Source organism: Nicrophorus vespilloides, unplaced genomic scaffold, assembly GCF_001412225.1.
Source record: "Nicrophorus vespilloides isolate i.1.1-1 unplaced genomic scaffold, Nicve_v1.0, whole genome shotgun sequence".
NCBI classification, from domain to species: Eukaryota; Metazoa; Arthropoda; class Insecta; order Coleoptera; family Silphidae; genus Nicrophorus; species Nicrophorus vespilloides.
Window position 1 is genome coordinate 30,551 of NW_017100101.1, and position 23,786 is coordinate 54,336.

At 33.1% G+C, this 23,786-nt stretch overlaps 1 protein-coding gene across 7 annotated transcripts in view; it reads left to right on the forward strand.

Annotated features, from left to right (window-relative positions):
- Positions 1-23,786, forward strand: part of LOC108568066 (fibronectin type-III domain-containing protein 3A) — a 44,483-nt gene that overhangs the window by 15,642 nt on the left and 5,055 nt on the right. For 3 of the 7 annotated variants that reach the window (XM_017928962.1, XM_017928963.1, XM_017928960.1), the window contains exons 2-3: positions 16,180-16,702; positions 23,375-23,556. In XM_017928962.1, coding sequence (XP_017784451.1) covers positions 16,444-16,702; positions 23,375-23,556 — 441 coding nt within the window. In that variant the 5' untranslated portion in view covers positions 16,180-16,443. Of the gene's footprint in view, positions 1-15,038; positions 15,236-16,179; positions 16,703-23,374; positions 23,557-23,786 lie in introns of those variants that run through there. The other 4 variants (XM_017928959.1, XM_017928965.1, XM_017928966.1 and 1 more) reach the window with 2 other exon arrangements.

Genomic DNA, 23,786 nt, shown 5'->3' on the forward strand with positions numbered 1-23,786 from the left:
GACTGTTTTTATATGTTCTTTACTTTTTTTGTGAGCAGATAAATTTCAGTAATTCTCTTTTAAGTTTCGACATTCTTTCTGTTTTGATTAAATATATTCTCATTTTATAAATAAAACATATAACTACATTAAAATAAACAGTAATTGGTAATCAATTAATCCGAATGTATTAATTTTACTAGAAATTTAGGTCCTATAGCTGTCAAATTTAAAAAAGAACTCTTCTTGTATGCTTTAGAATGGCTATTTCATATGCAACTGTATATGCTGGAAACTGTGTCAATAAAGTTGTAGATTAAAATAAAAATCAAGTAAACGCCATCTGTTATTTGAGTGTGAATTAAATTCAAAATTTATATTATATTATACATTAAGGTTTGTTTGCTGTATATCGATGATGAGTAAATAAAGGAGGAAAAAAAATAATTTGAATAAACGTCAAATAAGCTTGATAGCTGTCATGCTAAGATTTAATCAGACTTTTATTGCATACAACAAAGTTAGGTTTCAATGTAGGTGATGAGATGATGATGAATGGAGATTGTGATACGAATCAACAACAGCATTCGCAACGTTGTTATCTACTCAGGTCGATAGGTTTATTTGCGTTTTATCTGCGATCGATCGCGCTTTTATTTACTTTCACATTCTCTTCGGCGCTGCTGCCACCACCACAGAGAAACGAAAAAGATTAGAATGCAATAAAACATGAAACTAAAAATAAATGGTTTTTAAAACGCGAAGATAACGCACGAAACATGTTGCCATCACAGAGAAACGAAAATAAATAGAATGCGTTTGCAAATGTAAAAATTGTATGTGTTGAATCGTGAAGAAAACGATTATTGTATTATTATTATTATTTGAATAAGCCGATCGCCGATAAATAATGCGCGGATTCCGCGAAAGTTGCGGAACGGAAAATTATCGCGGAAAACGAAATCTATCGTCGGGATATCGGGATACCAGGAAGGATAAATGGCAGCAAAATAAATTATTGCGTGATTGCAAAATTATTAATTGTTAATACAAATATTCTTGCTCGCCTCTCTTTGGAATATTGAATTAAGCGGTGGGAAAAGTGCGGGATATTTGAATTTTAAAATAAAATACAAAACAAAGGTAATAGAAGTGGGCGTATTTGCGGTCTGAATACCGGAGCGGTATTTGAACTTTCGATGGAAAGACGAAACGAAATAAATAAAGTGCGAAGACAAATAATCGATGATCGCGAAAGTTGCTATGAAAAAAAATAATAATGTTGGACACGTAATAATGAAATGATCCGAGTGAGAAACGAGGAGAGAGAAAATTGGTGAATGCCATCAGAAATTTTTGCAACTTCCTCATAACTCTCGGAGAGAAAGTAAAATCCATTCGAATTCGTGCTGCGCTTTGCACGTAACGCTGCGCTGTGTGCATATGCACTTTTTGCGTTTCGGGGTTTTTCGCTCGCAGCGGTTGGCAACGGTCTGGGGGAGTTTCTAGCGAGTTCCGAAGGACGAGAGTTCGATTGCCTCTCTTTGCGTTATTACGTTATGCCATGGGAAAAACTAATTGCTCGTTCACTTTGCTCGCTGCAGATATAATACAATGACTCTAGGAGAGTGGATACAATACAACAGAAACAACAACAACAACATAAAACTAAAAGCAAAAACATTAAAAAAACAACACGCGTGGATACTTGAAACGTTCTTGATTCGACGTTGCCTCTGTTTATTTTTTTATCATTTTGACTATTATTTATTTGTTGTTATTATAGTAATTTCGCTATTCCATAAACAACTATATTCACTGAAAACTTCGTTCATTAGCGACGGCGATGCGGCAACTTCAAATACTCGAGCGCTAATTAAATTGCATAATCGACGCCATTTTATTTTTTTTTATATAATCGCTCGTTGCGTTCACTCTCCTGGCAGCACCTTTCTCCCTACTTCAATGTATATTCCATCGAGAATAATAATACTCCGTCATTTCGTAACATAACTTAATCATACATCCATTCATTTATATAAACTTATTTTTATATGCATTTTCCTACAATGCATTAACTATTATTCGTCTTATATGAATAAGAAACTACTTTCAATTTGAATAAACCCAGCATAAACATATTGTTTGTTTGCAATAATTGCTTTATTTCATTAATAATAACGTAAACATGTTACAAACGAAATAATATATTTTATAAAGTAAATATAGTTTTCATTTAAGCTCGAGATGGCGCTACTATAGAAATTCAATGTTTCCTCTTTAGTTGGGAAAATTTGTCAATATTTTTATTGTATTTTTTAATAAAATCTATTTTTTCAAAAGTGATGTAACAACTTTATTTACAAATTTTTAATTTGGACCAAATTTGATATAAATTTCTTTGTATATCTACTCCATAAACATAAGAAACTAATTAAAAGCAAGTTATTAAACTAGAATTAAGTTATTTATGAAAGCACCAGATGGAGTTTTATTCAAATTTGAACTACATTTCATCTATACTATTTTTCTATAAACAAATTTCATGGAATAACGTAATGAGTAAACAAGTTTCATATAGAAATAGGTACTATATTCACTTTGCATTTTATTTTTACGCAAAACGTTATTTTTTAAGTAATTAAGTATTACGTGGAATTGGCAAAGCGCACGATAATTATAACGTTTAACGATAATTCGAAGTAAACGTTATCGCTGTCATGTAAACTTTTAATTTACGTTATTTGTTTCTTAAGTTTTGACTGATTTCTATACTCGTTATTTTCTTTTTTATTACTACACAATTGATACAAAACGTATTATGTATTTAGTTTTTTTTAAATAATTTTATGAATGTTTCTATTCAATAATAAAAATGTTTTACTTTTTATCATCATTTTGTGTATTTCATTTTACGTTGCGAAAATCTTTAAGTGTTTTTCGAATGCTCATATTGATTTTGCTTAACTAAATAAGTATCTTTATTTTTACGGTTTGCTGACTTCCCGGCTTAACTGTAAGATCGCGTTACAATGTTTCGCAATGAATTGAAAAGTTGTCGATGATTTTTATATTCGTCATTATCGTCGTAGTCTTCATTAAATTTCCGACACGACTTGGACAAAGGAGTCTATATTATCCGGAACGAGAACGATTCTGCACGCATCAGCGGCGATAAATTATGATCAGATTTTTTTTAGAGAATTCGCGTTAAGAATAAAATAAGAATTGTTCAAGTAGCTCCATTTTCTATAATAAAATCAGGAGTTTTAGAGATTTTTCGTTAAGTAGAAAAATTCAAGTTTATTTTTTCTCATAATAAAATCGCAATTTTTAGCGAATTCAAGTTAAGAAGAAAAATTCAAATAACAAAATTGTGAATATTTTTAGAAAAATAAATAAATGAACGCGTTCGGAGGATTCTGGTTGATGCAATGGATAATATTCGTTCGATCTGCGTATGGATGAGAGGAGAGAACGACGCGTAATTCAATTCCGCTCGTTAATGAAAATATGTACGGAACGACATTGAACCGTCTGCTCTCTCGGACGCCGAATTCCGTCGTAAATATTGGGATACGTGAATGCATAGAAAGAGACCGAAAACAACAACAATAACAGTTGAGAAGAATGCGGAGCTAAGAATTAAGGGAAATATGTTGTCGGATAACAACAATAGAGTTAGAAGAATGTCTTGGATTTACGTGTTAAAGATGATTGTGGTAATGGTGATGAAGAAGAGGTACTCGTTGGGTCTTCGGCTCCGGCTGCGTCGCCTCGTTTCTACCCCCCTCGTCCTCGTTTCTGGTCGAGGTGAGTGCAGAGAGCGAGCGCGGTGCAGTTAGGAATGTCGGATGAGCATTTTCTTCTTCTGCTGCTGTTGCTGCTCCTCCTTTTCAAAACGTTGATGCTGTAAACGTCCGGGTCATAACGCACGGAGCTGTTGCAGACTGTGGAATGAAGAGTAAGAAGGAGCGAGATGATGAAGAGCGAGGAGGACGAAAACGAGGACACAATGACGTCCGTTGTCCATCCGAAGAGACGTTGGTCAAGGGAGAGGAGCGCGGATCGCCCAAAGAGCAACAGGTTGTTATTAGGGGCACGTGACCACACATTCACGGGCATTCTTTGAACGCCTTCCGCTTTTACCTCCAAAAATTTAACATCTTTCTCTCCTAACTACTCTACACTACTCTCATTGAATCTCCTTTATATATTTATTGCTTTTTCGAATAATTCATAATAATCAAATGCATTTGAATGTCGGTTCTCGGAACCCGTGTTTGGTAAATACTGTACTCGTCGCATTTTTTATGCTTACTTCGTTCTGTTCTTTTCTTGTCACTTAGAACATTAAACATTTGTTTATAAAGAAAATTGCAAACAAATATAAATTTAATACTTTTATTTAAATTTGTTAAATAATCGTCGATTTTGGTACTTTTCGAACAAATTTCCGATGAAAACAATCGAGTTTATATTTTGCGCAACATTCAAATTTCCGATGTAAACAAGTATCTTGTTTGACAATTAAATAATACCAAAATTATTCATTTATTTCAATAGTACCAACAAGTTTCTTCCTTACCTTTATTATGTTTTATATTTGTTATATTGTATAATTTGATCTAAGGTTACTTAATTTAAATAAACAAAAGTATTTGAATAATACTAATATGATTATTTTTTTATTTTAATATATTTTAACCTTTTTTTTATCGATTTCCAAATTCATCAATTTTAATCAATTGTTTCAAAAAATAACGAATTTAATTTATAAAACTTAATTATAAATAAAACAATAGAGTTTATATTTTTAGAATATATGAATATCGATATATGTACACGCTTTGTTTACTGTGTCGACATGTATTAATGCACTAAATATATATTTATCTGAAAGAGTGCAACAAAAAAGAAATCCGGAAATTTTAACATGTACTAGAAATTCCAGTTAAAACCGAACTCACCACAAATTCGGTCGTCTGAGTCAAAAGGCTATTTCCGATTATTATTATTTGGTCGAATACTTATATACACGCAGCCAAAAAGAATCGAAGAGCGCTATGTAGTAGCAAAATAAGCAAAATATTTAACAAGACTGTACACATCGAGATGAATCCTCTCTCCTTCAGATGAAGAAAACCAATATGAAATATAGCAGTAACGTCAATGCCGAAAGAGTCGACGAGTGTAAGATGAGAAAAAGAAACAAAAATATAAGCAATCGCAAAAAAGACGAAGAAGAGGAGATGATTCGTTCTTGTAATTATCGGTAAGGTTAATAGAAAGTGTATAAAGTTTCTTCATTTTGCATTTAGCCGTATGTAGGCCAGCCAATTTAAAGTTTCCTTCTACACTACGCGATTTTTGTACGCTCTCCTCTGGTGCGTTTTCTTTTTATTTTTTTATTATTTTTTACATTTTCTAGCCGCTTCTTCCATTTTCAATCTTCAAAAGAATAAATCAATTTCAGTTTAATTATTGCAATTTAGACTTAGCTCTTGCACTAAGTTTTCTTTTTCTCTTGTTCAGAAACAATCGACTACCTTGTATGTGGAACAAACGAAAGTTAGGTTATCTTGATTTATTTTTTTTAGCGTTTCCATAGCTTCTTCCGTTTTCAATAGAGAAATCGCGAAACAAATGAAACGGTTTCGGACGTTTGTACGAACATCGAAACGCTTTTGTTCACTGTCGACATAAAAACAATAGATTTTTTACAAACTGTTTAAAAATTCAAGGTTATTTGGAAATTCTGGAAAACTATATAAAGTTACATATTTTTTAAATCATTTTTCCTAAATTTAATATCAATATTTACAGTATAGAAAATGATAAAAAAAAACCAACTGGAACAGATTTTATTGATGATAATAATAATTTTCATAAACTCGCGATCTCGTGGATTTTTTAAAAGTTTCATGAAAAAATATAAAAATGAGCAGTGGGAATTACGAATGTTTTAAAGTTTTTTTTTTTTGTTTGTTTTGCATTGAAAATTTGAGAAAAACAATTGTGAATATTGTTTCAGTTTTAACAATTACAAGAACATTTAAAAAATCTAATTATATATTGTAAAATTTCTTTTATAGTAAAAATTATTCATTAGAATTGAAACACCATCTCGTGTAGATTTAGAAAATCATAGTGAAAAATATGAAAGTGAGCCTTGTTGATTGTTGGAATGTTGTAGATTTTTATTTTTGAAGAATTGATAATGGTAATAAATCAAATGGTTTACGCTTTATTAATTGAATGGTATCAAGGAGAAGGCGCGAATGGATTGTTTCTGTTGTCATGGTAATATATGTGGTGTGTTGAGAAAAGGAGATTCGCCGGCAACGTTAATTAATGACAGCAGTAAACAGAGCGGCCGTAGACAGAGACGATTCGTCGGATCGCGTCAATTGATATAACAAATACGGAGTATCGAACTGTTCTCTTTTTCCGAAGAACTTAATTGGCCCTGCCCGATTTATTGGCGTGGCGTCACCAGAAGCGATCACTCGTCGTCTCGTCGATTATTTTTAAGAAAAATAATCCAGCCCGGGTTAATAACAGATCGCAGAAGGCGTGGAAAACAAGCCTCAGTTGTAATGTAATTTTTTTAGTTAGTTATTGCGAAAACGCAAAACAAACGGTTTTCCCGGTCGCAAGCGCCGTGCGGAAAATCGCTATTTTTACCGTGCCGGATTTCCACACGGTTTCTATGGCGACTACAACTATAGGCGACGGCGAAAGAATTTGCATTCTTCGCAGCAACAAATGCGGATCGGCCGGGAAAGAGGAGCTAAGAGAGAGAGAGAAAAAGAAGTTGGGACAAGAGGAAAGAACTGTTATCCAACGACGTTCGTTGCATGCGAAAGGAAAGTTTAGAATTCATGAAATCTTTCGCACCGAACTCTGCGATATTCGCAATAGAGCGATTTTCCGAGAATTCCGAGTCGCTGAAAATTCAATTGCGGAATCGAGGAAATACGAGAAAACGCTGCTTGTTGAAAAATATTCTATTATTGGAAGTAAATTTAAAAACAAACTTTTCTATTTTTTTAAATTTAAATCCTTCAAGTGTACTGTATGATCAACATTTGAGCGACATCTATGATTTAAGTATGTAAGGCGATCATGCTTGATTCCAGCTCATAGAATTTGAAAAAGTTTTAGTAATTTGCGCATTGTTAGAAATCGTGTAGAAAGAATTATTAAATTCGATTGTGACTCCATCCGGTGAGTTATTAGTAATTTAATTAATTTATAAGCAATCTGTGAGTGAATATAAAATCTCGTCTGAATCGAGTACGATTATCTGAAAAATGCTTCAGCAAAATTATTTATGTAATTATTTTTTGATTTATTGAAAATTCTAATTTACTTTTTTATTTTTCATTGAAAAACGGAAGCATATTCATTCTTTAAAAAAAATGTACAGATAATTTTAACGGAAGTAGGCAATTTAATAGAAAACTATGATTACAGGACATCGTATTTAAACCATGACCAACTATAAAATATATGTAATTTAAAAAATAGTAATATATGTAATATTATAATGTGTACATTATATTATGTTACATTAGTTATAGTATGATTGAAACACTATCAGGTGGAGTATATTAAATCTATGTTGATAAACCAATTTAATTTTAAAGGAAATATATTATATCATTGAAAATTATAATTACGTAAAAAATAATGTATTTAATGATATAGTACAAATCAAATGTAATGTAAGGAAATTTATTATGAATGTTGATAGTCGTATATAGTAAAATTCGTAAATTTGTTTGAAACGCCATCTCGTGTAATAAACTAAATTTACTTTCTAAAAAAGATTTTCACGATTTTCGTTAGGAAAGTAAAATTTGCGTTAAATTAATACTGTTTTGTGTGACTTTCAATGTTGTTTGCGTTATATTTTTGCTTCGGTCTGGTGACTTCAATTCCAAGTCCGAGTCTGTTGGGGCCAGAAAACGGGCGTTCGAGTGTGCTCTGAAATTGATTACGGCCATCTGGCCTGGAATCTGCTGCTCTGGTCCGCATTAGCCTCTGTGTCCCACAACGGATAAATGAGATTTAGATGTTAAGTTGTTCGCTTAGGATTCTAGTTGTTGTTGTAGTAGTAGTAGTATAGTTGTTGTTCGTCGTAGTCTGATTATCGAAGTTGAAAGAGAGAAAATCGGGGCGACTAGAAAAAGAGTTTGCGAATAACAGCAACAAGTAAGTGAGCACAACAAGAAGAACAGTTAGTTAGCAGCCAGTCGATGGACGGACTGACGGACAAAAGTATGTGGAGTAAATGTGTGCGAGTGTGTGTTTAAATGCGTTTAACAGTTATTTCAGTTCGGTTTGAATGCATGCAGGAGTGCAACGTTTCTGTTGCAAGAGGAACGGAAAATGAGAATAATCGAAGAAAAAAAACTGGAAACGATTCGAAGCGGAATGCGATCAGGGTTTGCCTGCAACAAAAAAAATATGTTCGAAAACAAACAAAACAAAAAAACATGTTGAATCTCTTTAGCATTTCAGTTGTTTGTTTGCGTGGGTTTTCCACCCGATTATCGTGGGTCACTGGATCTTTCCCGGACTTCTTTTCTTTTTAAGTTTGAGACGCAAAAAACAAACAGGAGACGCAATGTATCTCCTTATCATCGTCAGATACGAATTCACTTCTCTCTCTCTCTCAAACTATTCGCACCAATCCGCATCTTGTTTTTGTTTACTTCTTTTCCTCTGCGCCCCGGCGCTGTTACAACATCGTTCACGGATATGAATGAAACGCAGGATACTCGACCTAATCTTATCATAAAACTACGCACCAACAACCGTCGCACTGAAAGCATCAATAGTAGATCGCGTTTTGGCGTCAAAATTTTTGTAATTAATAAATAATATTTTGAAAAATTAAACCCAAACACTTGTTAAATCTATATTTAGCCTTTCTGGTACGTTTTCAATTAATTAAACTGGTTTAAATGCATTTATAAAGAAACTAGTGGTGGCGACATCTATCATGCAAGTGTGTACTAAAATAATTACCTTTTATAATTTTATATTCATATTCAATTAATGATTAATTTCTTAATGAAATAAAAACGTGTTTATTTCATGTATATACTAAAATGAAACAATTACGTAATTCATAAAAAATAACGAAACAAAGAAAAAACAAATACTTAAAAACTCTAAAATGAAATGTAACACTGCAACAACACTAGCCATATTCATATATTCATTTGTCACCTATAGAATTTTTGTGGTTAGAATCACACATACTGCTCTCATCTTTGATAAACATATTTGATCATCAGACCAACAAATATTTTGAATAAATCTTGAAAGTAATTATCTGTTACTTAACATCACTTGAAGTAATCAAAAAATAAATATTCAATTTGACATTTACAATTTAACCTCTAATAAATCTTATTGAAACCTAACCTCAAAACATGTAAAAAAAAAGGTACGGATTCGAAACTTGCATTTTCCTAATTCGTTGCCAATGAATGCAGAACAGCGATACAAGTGTTCCGTCGTATTGTTATTAATAGGTCGCTCGCTGCAAGATGTTTCCTTCGTGTCCCCAAAAGCCGCGAGCCCATAAATAACCGATTAAGCGACGATTAATGGCGCGTTCATTTTTAAACGATGAACGCCTCGCAATTAGCGATGACTAATTGATGCAGTTGCAGGGAAATTTAGCGTCTAATGTCCTTCTCAAGTTGGCCAACCTCATCCAATATTAATACCAACATATAATTGTTTATGGCCAAAAAAAAACTTTTTATTTTTTTTTACTGTTTGACATTTCGAACTGTCAATACTATTGTCAATATATTTTTTTAAATTTATGTAATAATTGATCGGAATAAATAACTAATCGATACATTTTTTACTAAATTAAAGGTGGAAGTCCAAACAACAAGAAAACAATATGTTTGTGTGCTGTGAAGACGTTAACAAAACAAAAGAATATACTAACACAGGAGTAGATGCACAAAATCCGCAATCACAGTTGTCAACCCAATATTTGCTTTTTTTTTGTCAAGTTTCGTTAAATTTAAGAGATGGCGCTAATATCGCTTTTACTTATTTCATCTTTTTGACACAAATCTAATATTTAAATTGAAATTCAATAATATTTAAACTGAATAATTCATTTTTTTCCTTCGAATAATTTAATTGGCTGTGACAAATATTTAATGAAAATATCGAGAGGATTTTATCGAATCTGTCGACGTCGCGTTTATAAAATAAATAAATGACAAGCGAGATGTGGCTTGTGAAGCTTATGTAATGTGTTTAGTAATTGTATCATCGTTTTCGAAAAAAAAAATATGTCGTGTTCCAGCGTTATCTCTCGACACATATACGAAGCAATAATTGCCGGATGCGGAGCGCTGTGGATGCGCCAGAGATTACGTGCGCCCTCCTCGTTTCCACTCAGTTTTTTCACCCATTTACTACTCTCTACGTTCTTCTCTCTTCGTCCGTCCATCCTCTCCGTCATTCTTTTGGCTTCGATTTTAATCTGGGGTAAAACGTGTGTGTGTGTGTGTGTGTATTTGTCTCTCTGGCACTGCTAAGTTTGTGGAGGAAAAGAAGGTCGAAATTGTCGGCACACGCATGTGGGACGAAGATAACAACTCATTCATCTCCAATTACGTAACCAATTAGACAAGAGTAGCGTACAGAGTGGGGAACAAAACAACAACCACAAAACAATACAAAAAGAAGACGAAGAATTTGTATGCATGTACGAGGAGCAACGAACGGCTCTCCCCTTCTGTTCCTGTTCTTCCTATCAATGAAATTCTATTTCTGTCCTCTCGCGTTCCCGGTCTCATTTTTTATGAAACTCCACTTTTTATTAATTAATTCTTTCACTAATTTCTACTACAGATAGAAAAAATATATACATCAATTAGACAGAAAAATATAATACAAATGTCACAAATTAACCTTTTAAATGACTCACTGAAAGAATTGCTGCTACATTTCCCACCGTATTCGTAAATTTTGACTATAAAATTTTAATCATTTGCATTTAATCTGTTCGTTACCACCGTGAAATTAGAACTAATTGGATTGTGCATAAAGCAGATTAAATAATATTTTCTACTATTAATTAATTGGCCAATTTATTTGGATAATTATCAATTTTGGTGCAGAAACAACGAAATTTAAACTAACAATTAGTTATAATTAGTCACAGATTGTAAACAAAATAATTGATATAACAAAAAATATTTTTACACAATTTATTAAATCAAATTATTTTTAAAATTTACATTATTTTTTTACATTACAAACATTTTTAGTTAATAGATAAGATACAAATAAAAATTTTAAATTTTCTATGCGAAACGAATATACAATTTATTGGCAATAAGAAAATGATCCAATGAGTAAAAGAAACAAACGGTTTTGCTGTCTAAAAATACGATAAATTCTGCATGAAACTCAATGAAAAACATGTGTGTTCTTGCTGGCACGCACGTAAACATTATTTATATTTGGAATAAGTCTGAAATAATAAGACAAAAAAAATATTTCAGGAAACATTAATTAAAATATAAATTTCACTTTTCTTAGTATGAAGAAGAAATGAAATTATGGGAATTATATATTAATAAAAAATATAATCTATTAGTTTAATTTTTATTTTAATAATATTAAAAATTACTTAAATTAAGAATTAATTTTTCTGTTGAAGAAATCATTTCGTTTAAAATCAAGAAATCATTTCGTATTAAAACAGACATAACCTCAGCGGTATAAAAATGGCGACGAAACAAAATGGTAACGCTTATTTTATGACGTCTAAGACATGATCTTTAATATGATACAAAGTGTTAATATAGCAACGTATCCGTTACTTGATACTAGTTTATTTACAGATAGAAACTTTACTATTCGACCGACGTCTGTAAACTAATGGCTATCGAATTTCTTTATTTTTTTTGAGATGATAATTATATTGACAGTTATATGTAGAGTTGAACCTCGCTTATCGAGTTTAATCCGTTCCAAAACTGGAATAGTGGATAGTGAAATATATATACACAAGTTTTAAAAATGATGTAGGAGGCACGCAATCCGGGACTTATCTCATCATCATCACTCGTTATGCAAAACGTCGCTCGTTAAGCGAGTCATTTTTCTTATAATTCATTTTGATCGTTATGCGAGATTCGTTGATTAAATATTCAACTACATTGAAAGTAGAAAAATTGAAATTTTTGTTTGAATTGTGAATATAATATTCGTTTCATGTATTCTTAATTAGTTGAGATTTTTTTTCAAAATTTTCTAAAAAAAAACCTAACATTTTGTTTTTTGCTGTGCATTCATAACTTATTTGTAAAACGATATTCACTTATGATTCTAATATTCATAATTCTGTTCGTATTATATATATTTTTAATTTGATCCAAGAATTTGAACAGTAATTTAGGAATTCGCAACTTCCTGCGCGTTTATTGTTTCCTTGTTTCCTCGCACCCCAACAGAAATCACTTTACATTGTTTTGATGCGATTTTGTTTTGTATGTGTGTGTCTGTGTGTGCGCCTTTATTCCAAGGCCGTCACAGATTTTGGAATGCGTGACACAGTTCTCGTTGGTGGATCTTTCGATGTTGTTGTTTTTTTCGGGGGTTCAACGGAGCTGAACACATATTTTCCGGGAAACGATGATCATCGTGTGATGGTGATGGAATCGCAACCTAGAAAAAAAAATACAACAACAATGAAATTCTTCATTATGAAATACTTCCAAATGACAAACAAAAAAAATGTGTAATGAATGGGAGGCTCTGTTTCGTGAAGTTTTTAGGACGAAGTTATCCAATTGTTTATAATTTGGTGCATCTAATCTAGAGGCGTTTTGCTGATGCCTGGGCACTTAGTCATGTTTCTATTTTTAACGAAATCTCCTACACTCATCGCTTATAAACTGGATATTAGCTTCCTTTTAACCAACAAAATTGTTAAATTTTAAAACTTGGCTGCTTCCAAATGTAACGCTATTTTACAGATGATTATGCAAACATAAAGAGTGACGTTGTAATGAATCCTCAAATTGCTTATTTATCTTGTGCTTGCTTTCTTATATGCTCGTGGTAACAGCTTCTACGGCAGATGGGCAAGTTGAGAAATGTATTCATTGTGGTTCTTTCTGTCTGTTATCGTTTTACCAATGGCAAGGAATGCCGTTTAATTATTTTAACTGTGTCAGTATCTGGTTTGTTTATTAAACGCGATATTAATTCAATGGCGAATCCGCTAAGTGAGTGATTAATTTAATTGGCACATCATCTTCTGCGAACGTTCTGTTCTTCGCGTACGCATACATATACACATATATCTCTCTCTTTACATAAATGCGTCTATTATAATTTATTCGCGTATTTATTTATTTTCGAGAGCTCGATTACGCGTCGATTAAACGAAACAAAAGAACATGTTTTGGAACAATCGACGTAAACACGTAAACAATGGCCGAATGACGCGCACACGATCCGCAATTTCGTCAGCATCGAGTGCTCGGTCTATATACGTTGAATTTGACATATGTCATTCGCGTTTGGGTAATTGAAATTCGAAATAAAAGAATATTCCTTTTATAACGTCAATAAATACAGCAATATTTCTATCAGATGGTTAAAACAAATCGTTAAGAAAATAAATGTTTGAAATATAATGACATCTGTCATTTACTTATGGGTAATGTGAATCTCAGTTTTAAAAATATATTATACTAAAGGTTAACTTCATATTCATAACAGTTCTTAGATTTTAACTTTGATTAATATGATCTAAAATTTTTGTAACAAAAGGCTAAAACTTGAGAGTTTCTAAGTTTTAGTTACTTTCAAAATTTTATTAGCAGTTTTTATGGCCGAGCGAGTCCTGAAAAAAGCAGGAATCCTTCAAAACTTGTTTCGCAAAAGTGAATTCAAATCTACTTAAGATTCACTAATAATTTCAATTTAAATATGAAGTGTCAATGTTAAATGTCACATATGTTAACTTTAACTTTCGTTGAGAAAATGATCAATAAAGACTATAAAACAAGGAGTAAACGAGTTTACGTTACGTCACTGGAATTAATGATAGCTGTCAATAAGTTGTTAAAATGTCAAATATATGCATAGGTTAGGTTGATTAATGGATTACATTAAATGATTTAAATTTTTCGATTACGTTATTTTCTATTGTTATGAAACACTGAGTTAGTTTAAATGAATGCCTTATAAATAGTACCTATGAAAATGTAAATTGAGTACTTTGTCAATTTGGTATAAATAGAATAGAAAGGATTGAATGATTTGCTGGAGGAATATTTACAATCATGCAATAGGTTGAAGGACCCACTTGGAAAATGTTTAAATTAGGTACCGAGCGGCAGTTAAAAACGATGATCAGGCGTTATTATTGTAGACCGTAGTATCGTAGATGATGATATTAATACTAATATTTAATCGAATGCTGAAATCAGCGAGGAACAACGATTAGTTTTGTAGTCGTAAAACAAATATGCCACATCGTAACGTTTTCGTAACGTATTCAAACCATAAAAGAGCACTTCGAAAAATTGTTATTACTTATTAACGTTAGCAATATTCTTTACGATCGAGAGACGACAATTTCGAGATCGCTGCGAGTTGACTTTTTCTTCTTTGACTCTCTTACTCTCGTTACAAAACAGCCTTATTTCGGTTAACGAACGAATCCCATCTTCGCATTCTCTTCAAGAATACCCAAGACATTCGTTATTTTTATTTATTTATTTACCTTTCCTTTTTTTTCGCCTTCCTCTCGTTGCTTTTCCCCCTTCAACATCTCGCGCCGGTTCTTTCGCTTTATGAAATATCGCCAATTGGAAAATCTCGGTTGGTTTATGCAAGAAGAAAGAAAAACGACAATCGCCAGTCGTCCTTCGAACGGTCGCCGCTCGCTCGACCCGCTCGGTCCGCTCGGCCTTAGTCCTTCTTCTGCCGCCACTACGGCAGGACCTGTTGAACGACGTTCGAATCCACAGTCGAATCGTTCTTTTCTCTTCACAATTTTCAAATCTCTTTCTGCTGTTGAGAATTATACGCGAGTTATCCAAGCAAAAGAAGTATTACGAAAGGAGATAATTAAAAGTACGCATATCATCAAGAGTGCTTGTGTTTTTAAGAGAGAGATTGGGAAAAATCATAATAACAATAATAGTACAAAGTTCTGTACACACTTTCACCATCCGACACGGTAATAGCAATGCTGATTATAATTATTTATTATTCAATCATTTCACTTGACATTTCCATAAATCAATTAATTTTTATCATTAATTTTATATTCAAATTTACATCCATAATTTAACTTTTTTTTTATCAGTTATTATATTATTTTTAATATATTGATAAAACAATTGAATTCTTGGAACTTCTGGAGGTGTCTAGAAACCTCTATTAACCAGTTCGAAGAAACGTTCAGTTCTTTGACCGATGAAATGGATATCGTTAAAATTATCTACAAAGAAACACACAGAGTTCAGCATTTAAAAAATAATAATATACGTTTTTTAATAAAACCAATATGATAGTTAATGAATGATTTTATTTGAGAATGAGTATTTGACGTGTCTGCTGGCATTTCGATAAAAAACGCTCTCGCTAATGTCATGACATTTAATGGTTTCCTTTAAATCGGCAATCCTTTCTAATTCATTTTAATGGAATCATTTAGGAAACGAGCTTAATATTACGTTTGTACGCGCACTTTGCTATATGCGAAGATAATAATTAATGACAATAATTCAATTCGAGTCATTTGCAAAAACAAAAATGTAACAGACAGATGTCAAGTTGATTCTGCTTATGGTGCATTGACATTTGTGATGGTATTTTTGACGTATCAATATGCAAATAGAATAAGTGGAAATAATTATTACTTTACGTTGATTACTAATTGTTTTTTTTTTGCTTGTTCTCTCCAATTAAAATAATCAAATGCCAATTAGATTAATTACGCTTGGGTTATGTATGTGTTGTTTTCTTTTCTTTCTATTTTTTTTCTCTTTTTCTAATTAATTGTTTAATTTGAATACGTTTGTTCCTTCTTTTACTTTTAACGAATGGTGATTTCTCAACTTGCCTTGTTCTTTCACTTTTTCGCTAGATCGAAACTAAACGAACTTTTCTCTATTCTAGATTTGTTTTATACGCTCCGCAATAAAAAGCAGTACAATATTTGATTGCAAACAAAGAAACGAAAAAAAATCAGGCAAATCGAGTTAAGAAAAAAAGAAACAGCGGTAAGATAAGAAGGTGTATCGTATTTTCTGTAGAGGTGTGATCGTCGACCGTGGATGTGATAGGAGCGAGGAAAAGGAAGGAATACAACAGGAACAAGACGACACCGTCAACGAAGACGACGACAATCAGTGGTGATAATAACCGTGCGTGAAGTTTTGTATGTGTTTGGTGGAAAAGAGTTCGAAAGTTGGTAGCGCCGATCGCGTAAAGGTGTCGTCGTCACGACGCGGCAGAGGGTCACGGCGTGGAGGCGGAGGCAACGGCATGGTGGCCAGCCAGAACGTCGAGAATGAGATGTACCAACTGCCCCAATATCACCTGCACAGCGACTTCTACGCCGCCCCAGACACCCACTACTACGCCCTTCCCGCAGACATCGGACATCCTCACCACATATGCACGATCCACGATTATGCCGGTAAAAACTAATACCTAAAAAAAAACAACAACAAAACAACTTTACTAACCCCTGGCTGCTGATAAATTGTTCACAGATATCTGACGTTTGATTTTTATACGCACAATGACATATGACAGTTATTCATATTGAAAAAGTGACAGTAGATTACAATACAATTATCAATAGAGACAACTTACTTTTTGCCTTCAAAACATTCTAATAGCAGGTGACAGTTTTAATTAGGCATTAGTCTAATTTGATACAGACATTTTACTTCTAATACGTACTGACTATAATGACAATTGTTTTACGTTGGCATATATTAAATTTGTGACTGCTGTCTATAGAAACATCTAACATAAGCATCAAAAGCATAATAGCCGCAATGACAGTTATTTAAATTGTCATTAATGAAATTAGATTATATTTTAACATGAATAATACTATAATTTACTTCTAAACGTACAAACATAAATAATTTGAGTAGTGTTGAAAACAATATATATATATACATTTAAAAACAATATTGACTTTTACATTTTCTTGTTAGATTTGATAATAATTCAGTACTTGGAAATGACACAAATTTCTAATTATAGTAAATTCATTAGAAGAAAAGCACGTTCTTGACTTACGTAACAAAAATATTATTGCAAGCCGGCTTCTGCTGCTTTTATAATGAGTAATAGTGTTGGGGTTAAAGTGTATCAAACAAATGACATAATACTTTATCTAGTTGTACTTTTAATGACTAATATTAATATAAAATAGTAACATAGCTTTGTTTATTAACAAATTACGCAATTGATATGAAATTGACTGACGTATTATTAGTAATTTATATTTATTTTCTACTTTTTTAATTAGAAAAATACAATGTTTGAAATAGTAAAATTTGATAGAGATACTAAGTCAATTGTAAAATATTGATTGGAAGATGGAAATGCAATTTTCATCTGTTGCTATTGTCTTTTCAGTTTCGTCGTGCAGAAACTTATTTCTTGTTCGTTGCTCACTGCTTACATATATTATCTTTTTTCTTGTTTTGCGGATTATTTTTCGCTTTCCTTTCGTTTGGCCTCGGTCCAAGTGAACGCGCGCTTCTATTTTTAAACTTTGAAAACAAGTGGAAGACGTGAGGCGGTGGCGGCGACGGCGGCTGCGGAAAATCGGTAAGTGCCGATTAATTGCAGAAGCCTCGGCCGTAAACCGGGTGGAGGGATCTCAGTCGGCGGTATGTTTATCATGCATAAATGGAAAACAACAACTCCGAAAATAGGACAGATCGGCTATAAATAGGTGCGCGGCTATGGATAAACCGAAATAAACCTCCGCTTCTGTTCGTGATATGTCTGGAGAAACAATACAGATGACAATCTGTTAATTAACAATCTATCTTATTTATTTGTTTTGTATATAAAAAGATATGCCAGAAGCAGATTATCAATATAATTCCCTAATTACATTTGAACTTACAATTTAATGTCATTTAAAATGATACAAATGTGTGAATTATTGACAGCTGTCAAAACTTAACCTAACAAATGAAATGAATCGCTTCCAATAAAGTGTCAAATGTATACGGAAATTATATTATTATAATTTGAATAAAAATAAAAATCAACAAATTTCAATTACTTGCTGTCAAAGTTTAACTTTAAAATCTGGTATTTATTAATTATATATAAATGGCATATCACAAGATCAAATGATATACGATATTAAAAATAAATTAAAGTAAAAGTAAATGACAACTATATAGAATTTATTGAGTGTCAAAGCAGCTTTTTATTAAATATTATCAACTCGATTATTTGTTGTGATGATTGAAGTATGTAAGAAGTGTTTTGGCAGGTGTCAAAATATTATCCGGCAAAGTCTAATTGCCGGAACAAACAGCGATGTTAAGTTAACATTGAAAAGGATTTCGTGAATGGGTGTGCCGTCGAGGAAAGTCCAAGTTTAGTGAACTTTCCCGAAATCGACTGATGACGGTGTTAAAGAAGGAGGAGGCAGCCTTGCCGAAAACTAATGAATGAATACAAATGCACGGAACGTGAGCGACGAAATGAAAGAAAAACAGAAACATGATGTTTGTTGATGATGAAGAACAAGACGAAGAAGAAGAGGAGAACGCGGGTTGCATATTCCCTAACAAGAACGGACCGATTTTCCAATCAGCGAAGAAAGACAAGGATGTGATTATGTGATGAGTGAGTGGGCGGTGCGGGTGGTGGAAGGGTAAGGCGACGCAAAGACGACGGCGGCGGCGGTTGCGACGGTGGCCGTTGAACCTGCCCGAGCCGCTCGTTACGCAACCGCGAAAGTTTTCTTCGCGAAACTCTCACGCGCTCCTCGCCGCAAACCTCGTCTTTATTTTCGGCCGCCTTAATAGTCGTCGTCGTCGTTTTCGTCTTTGCCGCCCCCCTAAACCGAGCGTATACAAAAATTTCCTTTTGTCGCTCCACTTTACAGATTTAGACTGTGATTTCACCGTCCGTCGCTATTCTCGGTTTTACAGCAGAAATACACGGAGATAGGCTCTCCTATCCTAAAGAGCGAGAACGGCGCGACTTGCATAACCGGCGGTTACGTGAACCGCGGCAACTGGGTTAAGTGGTAACTGTCAGACAAAAGCAACGAGAAAAGAAAAGAAAAAAATTGTTACGTTTCTGGACCATCGCGAGTGCAGCAATTGCGCTGCGCGTTCATTGCGAACATATTTGCAACGAGCTTATTAAAACTTCTGGGAGGATGTTATCGAACCCTATTGTTTACTGAGTTTTATTTATCAAGTTTCCGTGAAGTCGAGATGAGAATGGAATGGAAACGAAACAATTGAAATCGAATGAAAATTATATTGCTGATGTACAATACACAACATAATTAATCTGACCTCTTCATTTTCACATAGAAAAAGGAAATTGGTATACCCCAAGGATCGACACTTGAACCTATCATTTATGTGTATATCTCATCTATCTCCATCAATTACTCAATTTATATAATTCTGATGTAAAATGACCAAACAAAAATATTAAAAAGTAAATACTGTTGTCTATAGTGGACAATTTTCGATCTGAATTTATGACAAGTATATTACATTCAGTAAAGAATGTTTGCTTTAAAATTACATTTTTCAAATTACTTTTTTTTTCCAAATTAAAGTAATTATTAAGAATATTGAAAAAATATACTTAATAAAATTCAGATGTACAATGTTTCAGTAATTTAAGGGAAAGTACAAGGTTTTCCCAATTAAGAGTGATTATTTACATTTTTTTATAAAATAGTTAAAGGATATTAAATTTTTTGAAATTGTAAACATTTTTAATTTTTTTTACAAATAATATAATTAAATAATTATTTCTAATATTCAGTTAATCAAATATTTTCTCCTAAAATTAGTTTGTATTGAATATAAAATGTATAAAAAAAGGTATTGTTATAATGAATACTGTGTGGTTCTCAATTAATGAGAATATAATCATAGTTGAACATGATTACAGTATTTTTTTTTGTACATGCGCAGCTATGAAATTATGTTATTTTTTGTATGATAAATTATATCGTTTGTTATCATTCGTCGTAGTAATTCGTTTAATTGTTATGTTTGTCCGTGGACACGTTTTTAATGAAGCGCACGCAATTTTAATGGTAATTACGATGAGCTACGATCATGATTACAATCTTTTGGTCGGCTGAGGCAGCGAGTGAATAGGTTAAAGGAAAGTGACAACGCGGATGTTATGCAAAGTGTTCCACGAATAGCTGAAGGTATACCATGGAATACGGCTGTATCAATGTCAACATTCTTAGGATAGGTTCGAGAAATGAATGTTAGTTAGTGTTTTAATCAAATAAATATTTAAATATAAATAAATGGACCTCTTGAAGACGGAAGGTGTGTTGTTTTATAAGCTGATAACAAAACGGACTTGAGGAACGATGATGACTCAGCGCGTTGGAATTCGGTGCCGAGATGCAATTGCGATGAGAGAGGAACGATGAAGATGAACACCATTATCGTAATATGATGATGATGATGTTGCTGCACGGGAGAAGCAAACAAAGAGAGAGGGAGGAAAAAGGTGGTCGAGGATGGAATGAAACAGAAGCAAACTTAGCAGAAGGTCACCATCTGATGGGGACAACGGACTGTGAAGGTCGCGCGCGTCTCACCAACCACATTAACAACAACTCCGACCTCTGCTCAACGACCGAAGAAGAGGTATGAAGAATGTTGTGGAAGTGGAAGATGAGCTGCCGAAGAATACGAATCTGCTGCAGCCGGATTAACGATCCCGAATTAAATCCCATGGGAAAATCGGCATTCCGAACACGGAACAAAGAGCTGTGTGTGTGTGGGGAGAAGTGCGGGCGACCCACCCTGAGCATTAATTAGCCAATTACCGACGTCGTTCATGCGTACAACGATTCATAAAATTTAATTAAAAAAGAAGACAGGAAGAATGAGAACAAAAAAAATAATAATGTTTAGAGTGTGAATGTTGTGGAGGAATCAGGGAACTCGAATGTATCGCTCTCGACGAAATCGAAAGTTTACTATTTTGTTTGTTGTTGTTGCTACGGTCGCACAGCGATCTCAGGAATTCCTTTCGATCTTACCTTTCTATAAAGCAAATCTTTCGACTTGGCAACAGGAGAGTTCCGGTCGACATTCTTTCTTGCTCGACGCCGAGATTTGGCATTGACATTTCGTGTCGATTGCAGCTTTGGAGCAGTATTATTTTGTTGTTCAACTATTTTTTTTTTACTCGATTCTGTTTTGTTTGCAGACAACTCGAAATCATTTAAGATACAATTTCTGGTCACAATTATAATTTTCAAAAAGGAACTCGAATTGTTTTTTTATTTTCTAAAAATTGCGGTCACATTAACAACAATTGTATCAGTTTATAATTGATATGGAGACAATGTGTAACTTTGCTGTTGTCAATTCGCGACTTCTACTTAAGGTATTTAACGTAATCATAGAATTAACGTTGAATCATTTAACCACCTGTAAAAATGACCTAACCATTCAGGCATTTAACAGGTATGTCTGCCAATGGAATCGGTTACAGTTGCTATATTATTTTAGGGATGGGTTTCGATTCTTAACTAATAATTATTTAATTGTTATTGCCTTTTTTTATTTACAACATTCAATTACTTAAATATGATACTTCGTTAAATGGTGCGCATTTAATAAAAACATATTTTGTTTACTTTTGTATAGGCAACCAATTTTTCATCGAAAAACAACAATTACATTTTTAAATAATTTCATTGATTTTCTGTATTATTTAACCATAATATTATGTTATTAACTGTTTGTTTTGAATTTTAGTTTTGTATATTTTACCAAATACACAAAATTAAAACGGAAATGTGCAAATACAAGTGGCGCCATCGCTATTTAAAAATAACAGTTCATAGTTTACAAATTCATATTAATTTACGTAGTCATTGCGTTTTGGTCAGAACGAACATTGTTATAAATATTTTATTTAATTATTTTTCATTTTGACAATTTTGTCAAGTAAATTGTTATTTATGGACAGGTAGTTCTAATACCTAATTAACGAGAATTGCCATATTCCGGATTATACACCTGTTGCAGTTAAATGAAAGCTTGTGGTGAGCTTCCAGCAAACCATTTTGTTTTTGGTATCAAAACTCGGGGTGTTTGATATGAACCGCTAAACTGGTTGACATTTTGCAAAATGTCAATGCGAGACAGGTGTAATGTAGTACAACAAAAAAACTGGGGTTTGACATATGTCCGCGGCATTAGAATCTTTTCAAAATATTATATTTATTATAATTTTAATTTAGTAGATTCATAATTATGTGTTTAACTCACAATTTGTTTAAAATTGACATTGAAATATTCATTGAAAAAATTGTCAGATTTTATTTTAGACTACACTTTAATTACCAGATAAATTGAAAAGTACTTTAATCATCTCTTTTTAATTAATAAAAAAATATTTCTGAGCATTTTATTTAAAAAGACGTTAGGAAATCATACAACATACATATATGTTTTAATTGTTATTCGATAAGATTGAGTTTAATATGTATTTTCTGTTAGAATTGATGAAATGGTTTTTGTATATTATAAAAAAAGGATGAACTTTGATTTGGGGCCCAAACTAACCCTCAGGGCCTCGGGTATTCGCCCGGTAAACCGATTTTAACGACCCTAGTGCCCTAGTGATGGTAACCATCATGATACAAATATACAAGGTACAGCTGAGGTTATATTGGCGGGCACCAATGCCGTAAGTGAGAAGAATGTAATGAAAACAAATAGTGAGGTTAAGAAAGTTTTAATCTTTGGTGATTTTTAATGATTTATTCAATTTCAAATTCGTGAAATGATATAATTTATAACATTGGAAGTGTTTCTTTTGGTATATTGTTATTTAATGTTTGTCAATCTGACAAACTTATGCGCGAAAGAGGACAAAAATGCGACGGTTGTATTTTATATATTTGTATCAATGGTAACCATTGGTTTCCGCCATTTCGTTTCATAAGGCCTTGGGAAATGACATAACTAATATGCAACATTAGTTGTCAGATTTGAATTTGAATCTAATTTTATTTTTATATTAGCGATTGCTCTCTTCGTGGTTATTAGTACTAATTTTGGTGTATTCTTTTGCTTGTGTAATCCAGGTCCGGTGACGGTTCCGATGGTGTCGACGAACTCGTCGCCGCCAATCGCGATGCCCGTCCAAGTGCCACCGGGGCACGTTGTCCAGCAGATAGTCGACGAAAGTGGCACCCTTCGACACTTGATCCTCTCGGCCCAGCATCCAGGACTCTTGCCTATCACAACGCACAACCCACAACACTATGTGAGTATAATCAAATAATACAATAGAATAGAGTTTCGCATGAAAACATAGATTCCAAGAGCGACGTCCTCTCGATTTTTAATAGGCTTAGATGTGGGAAACTCGTGTAGCAGACAGTGGTAGAGGAGGAGGAGGTTGTCTCTAGATTCAATTAAGTTTTAATTCGTGAAGAGATTCCTTTCTTCCTTACTCGGCGTTGTCTCGCGCTCCCTGCATCCGGGGGCCATTTC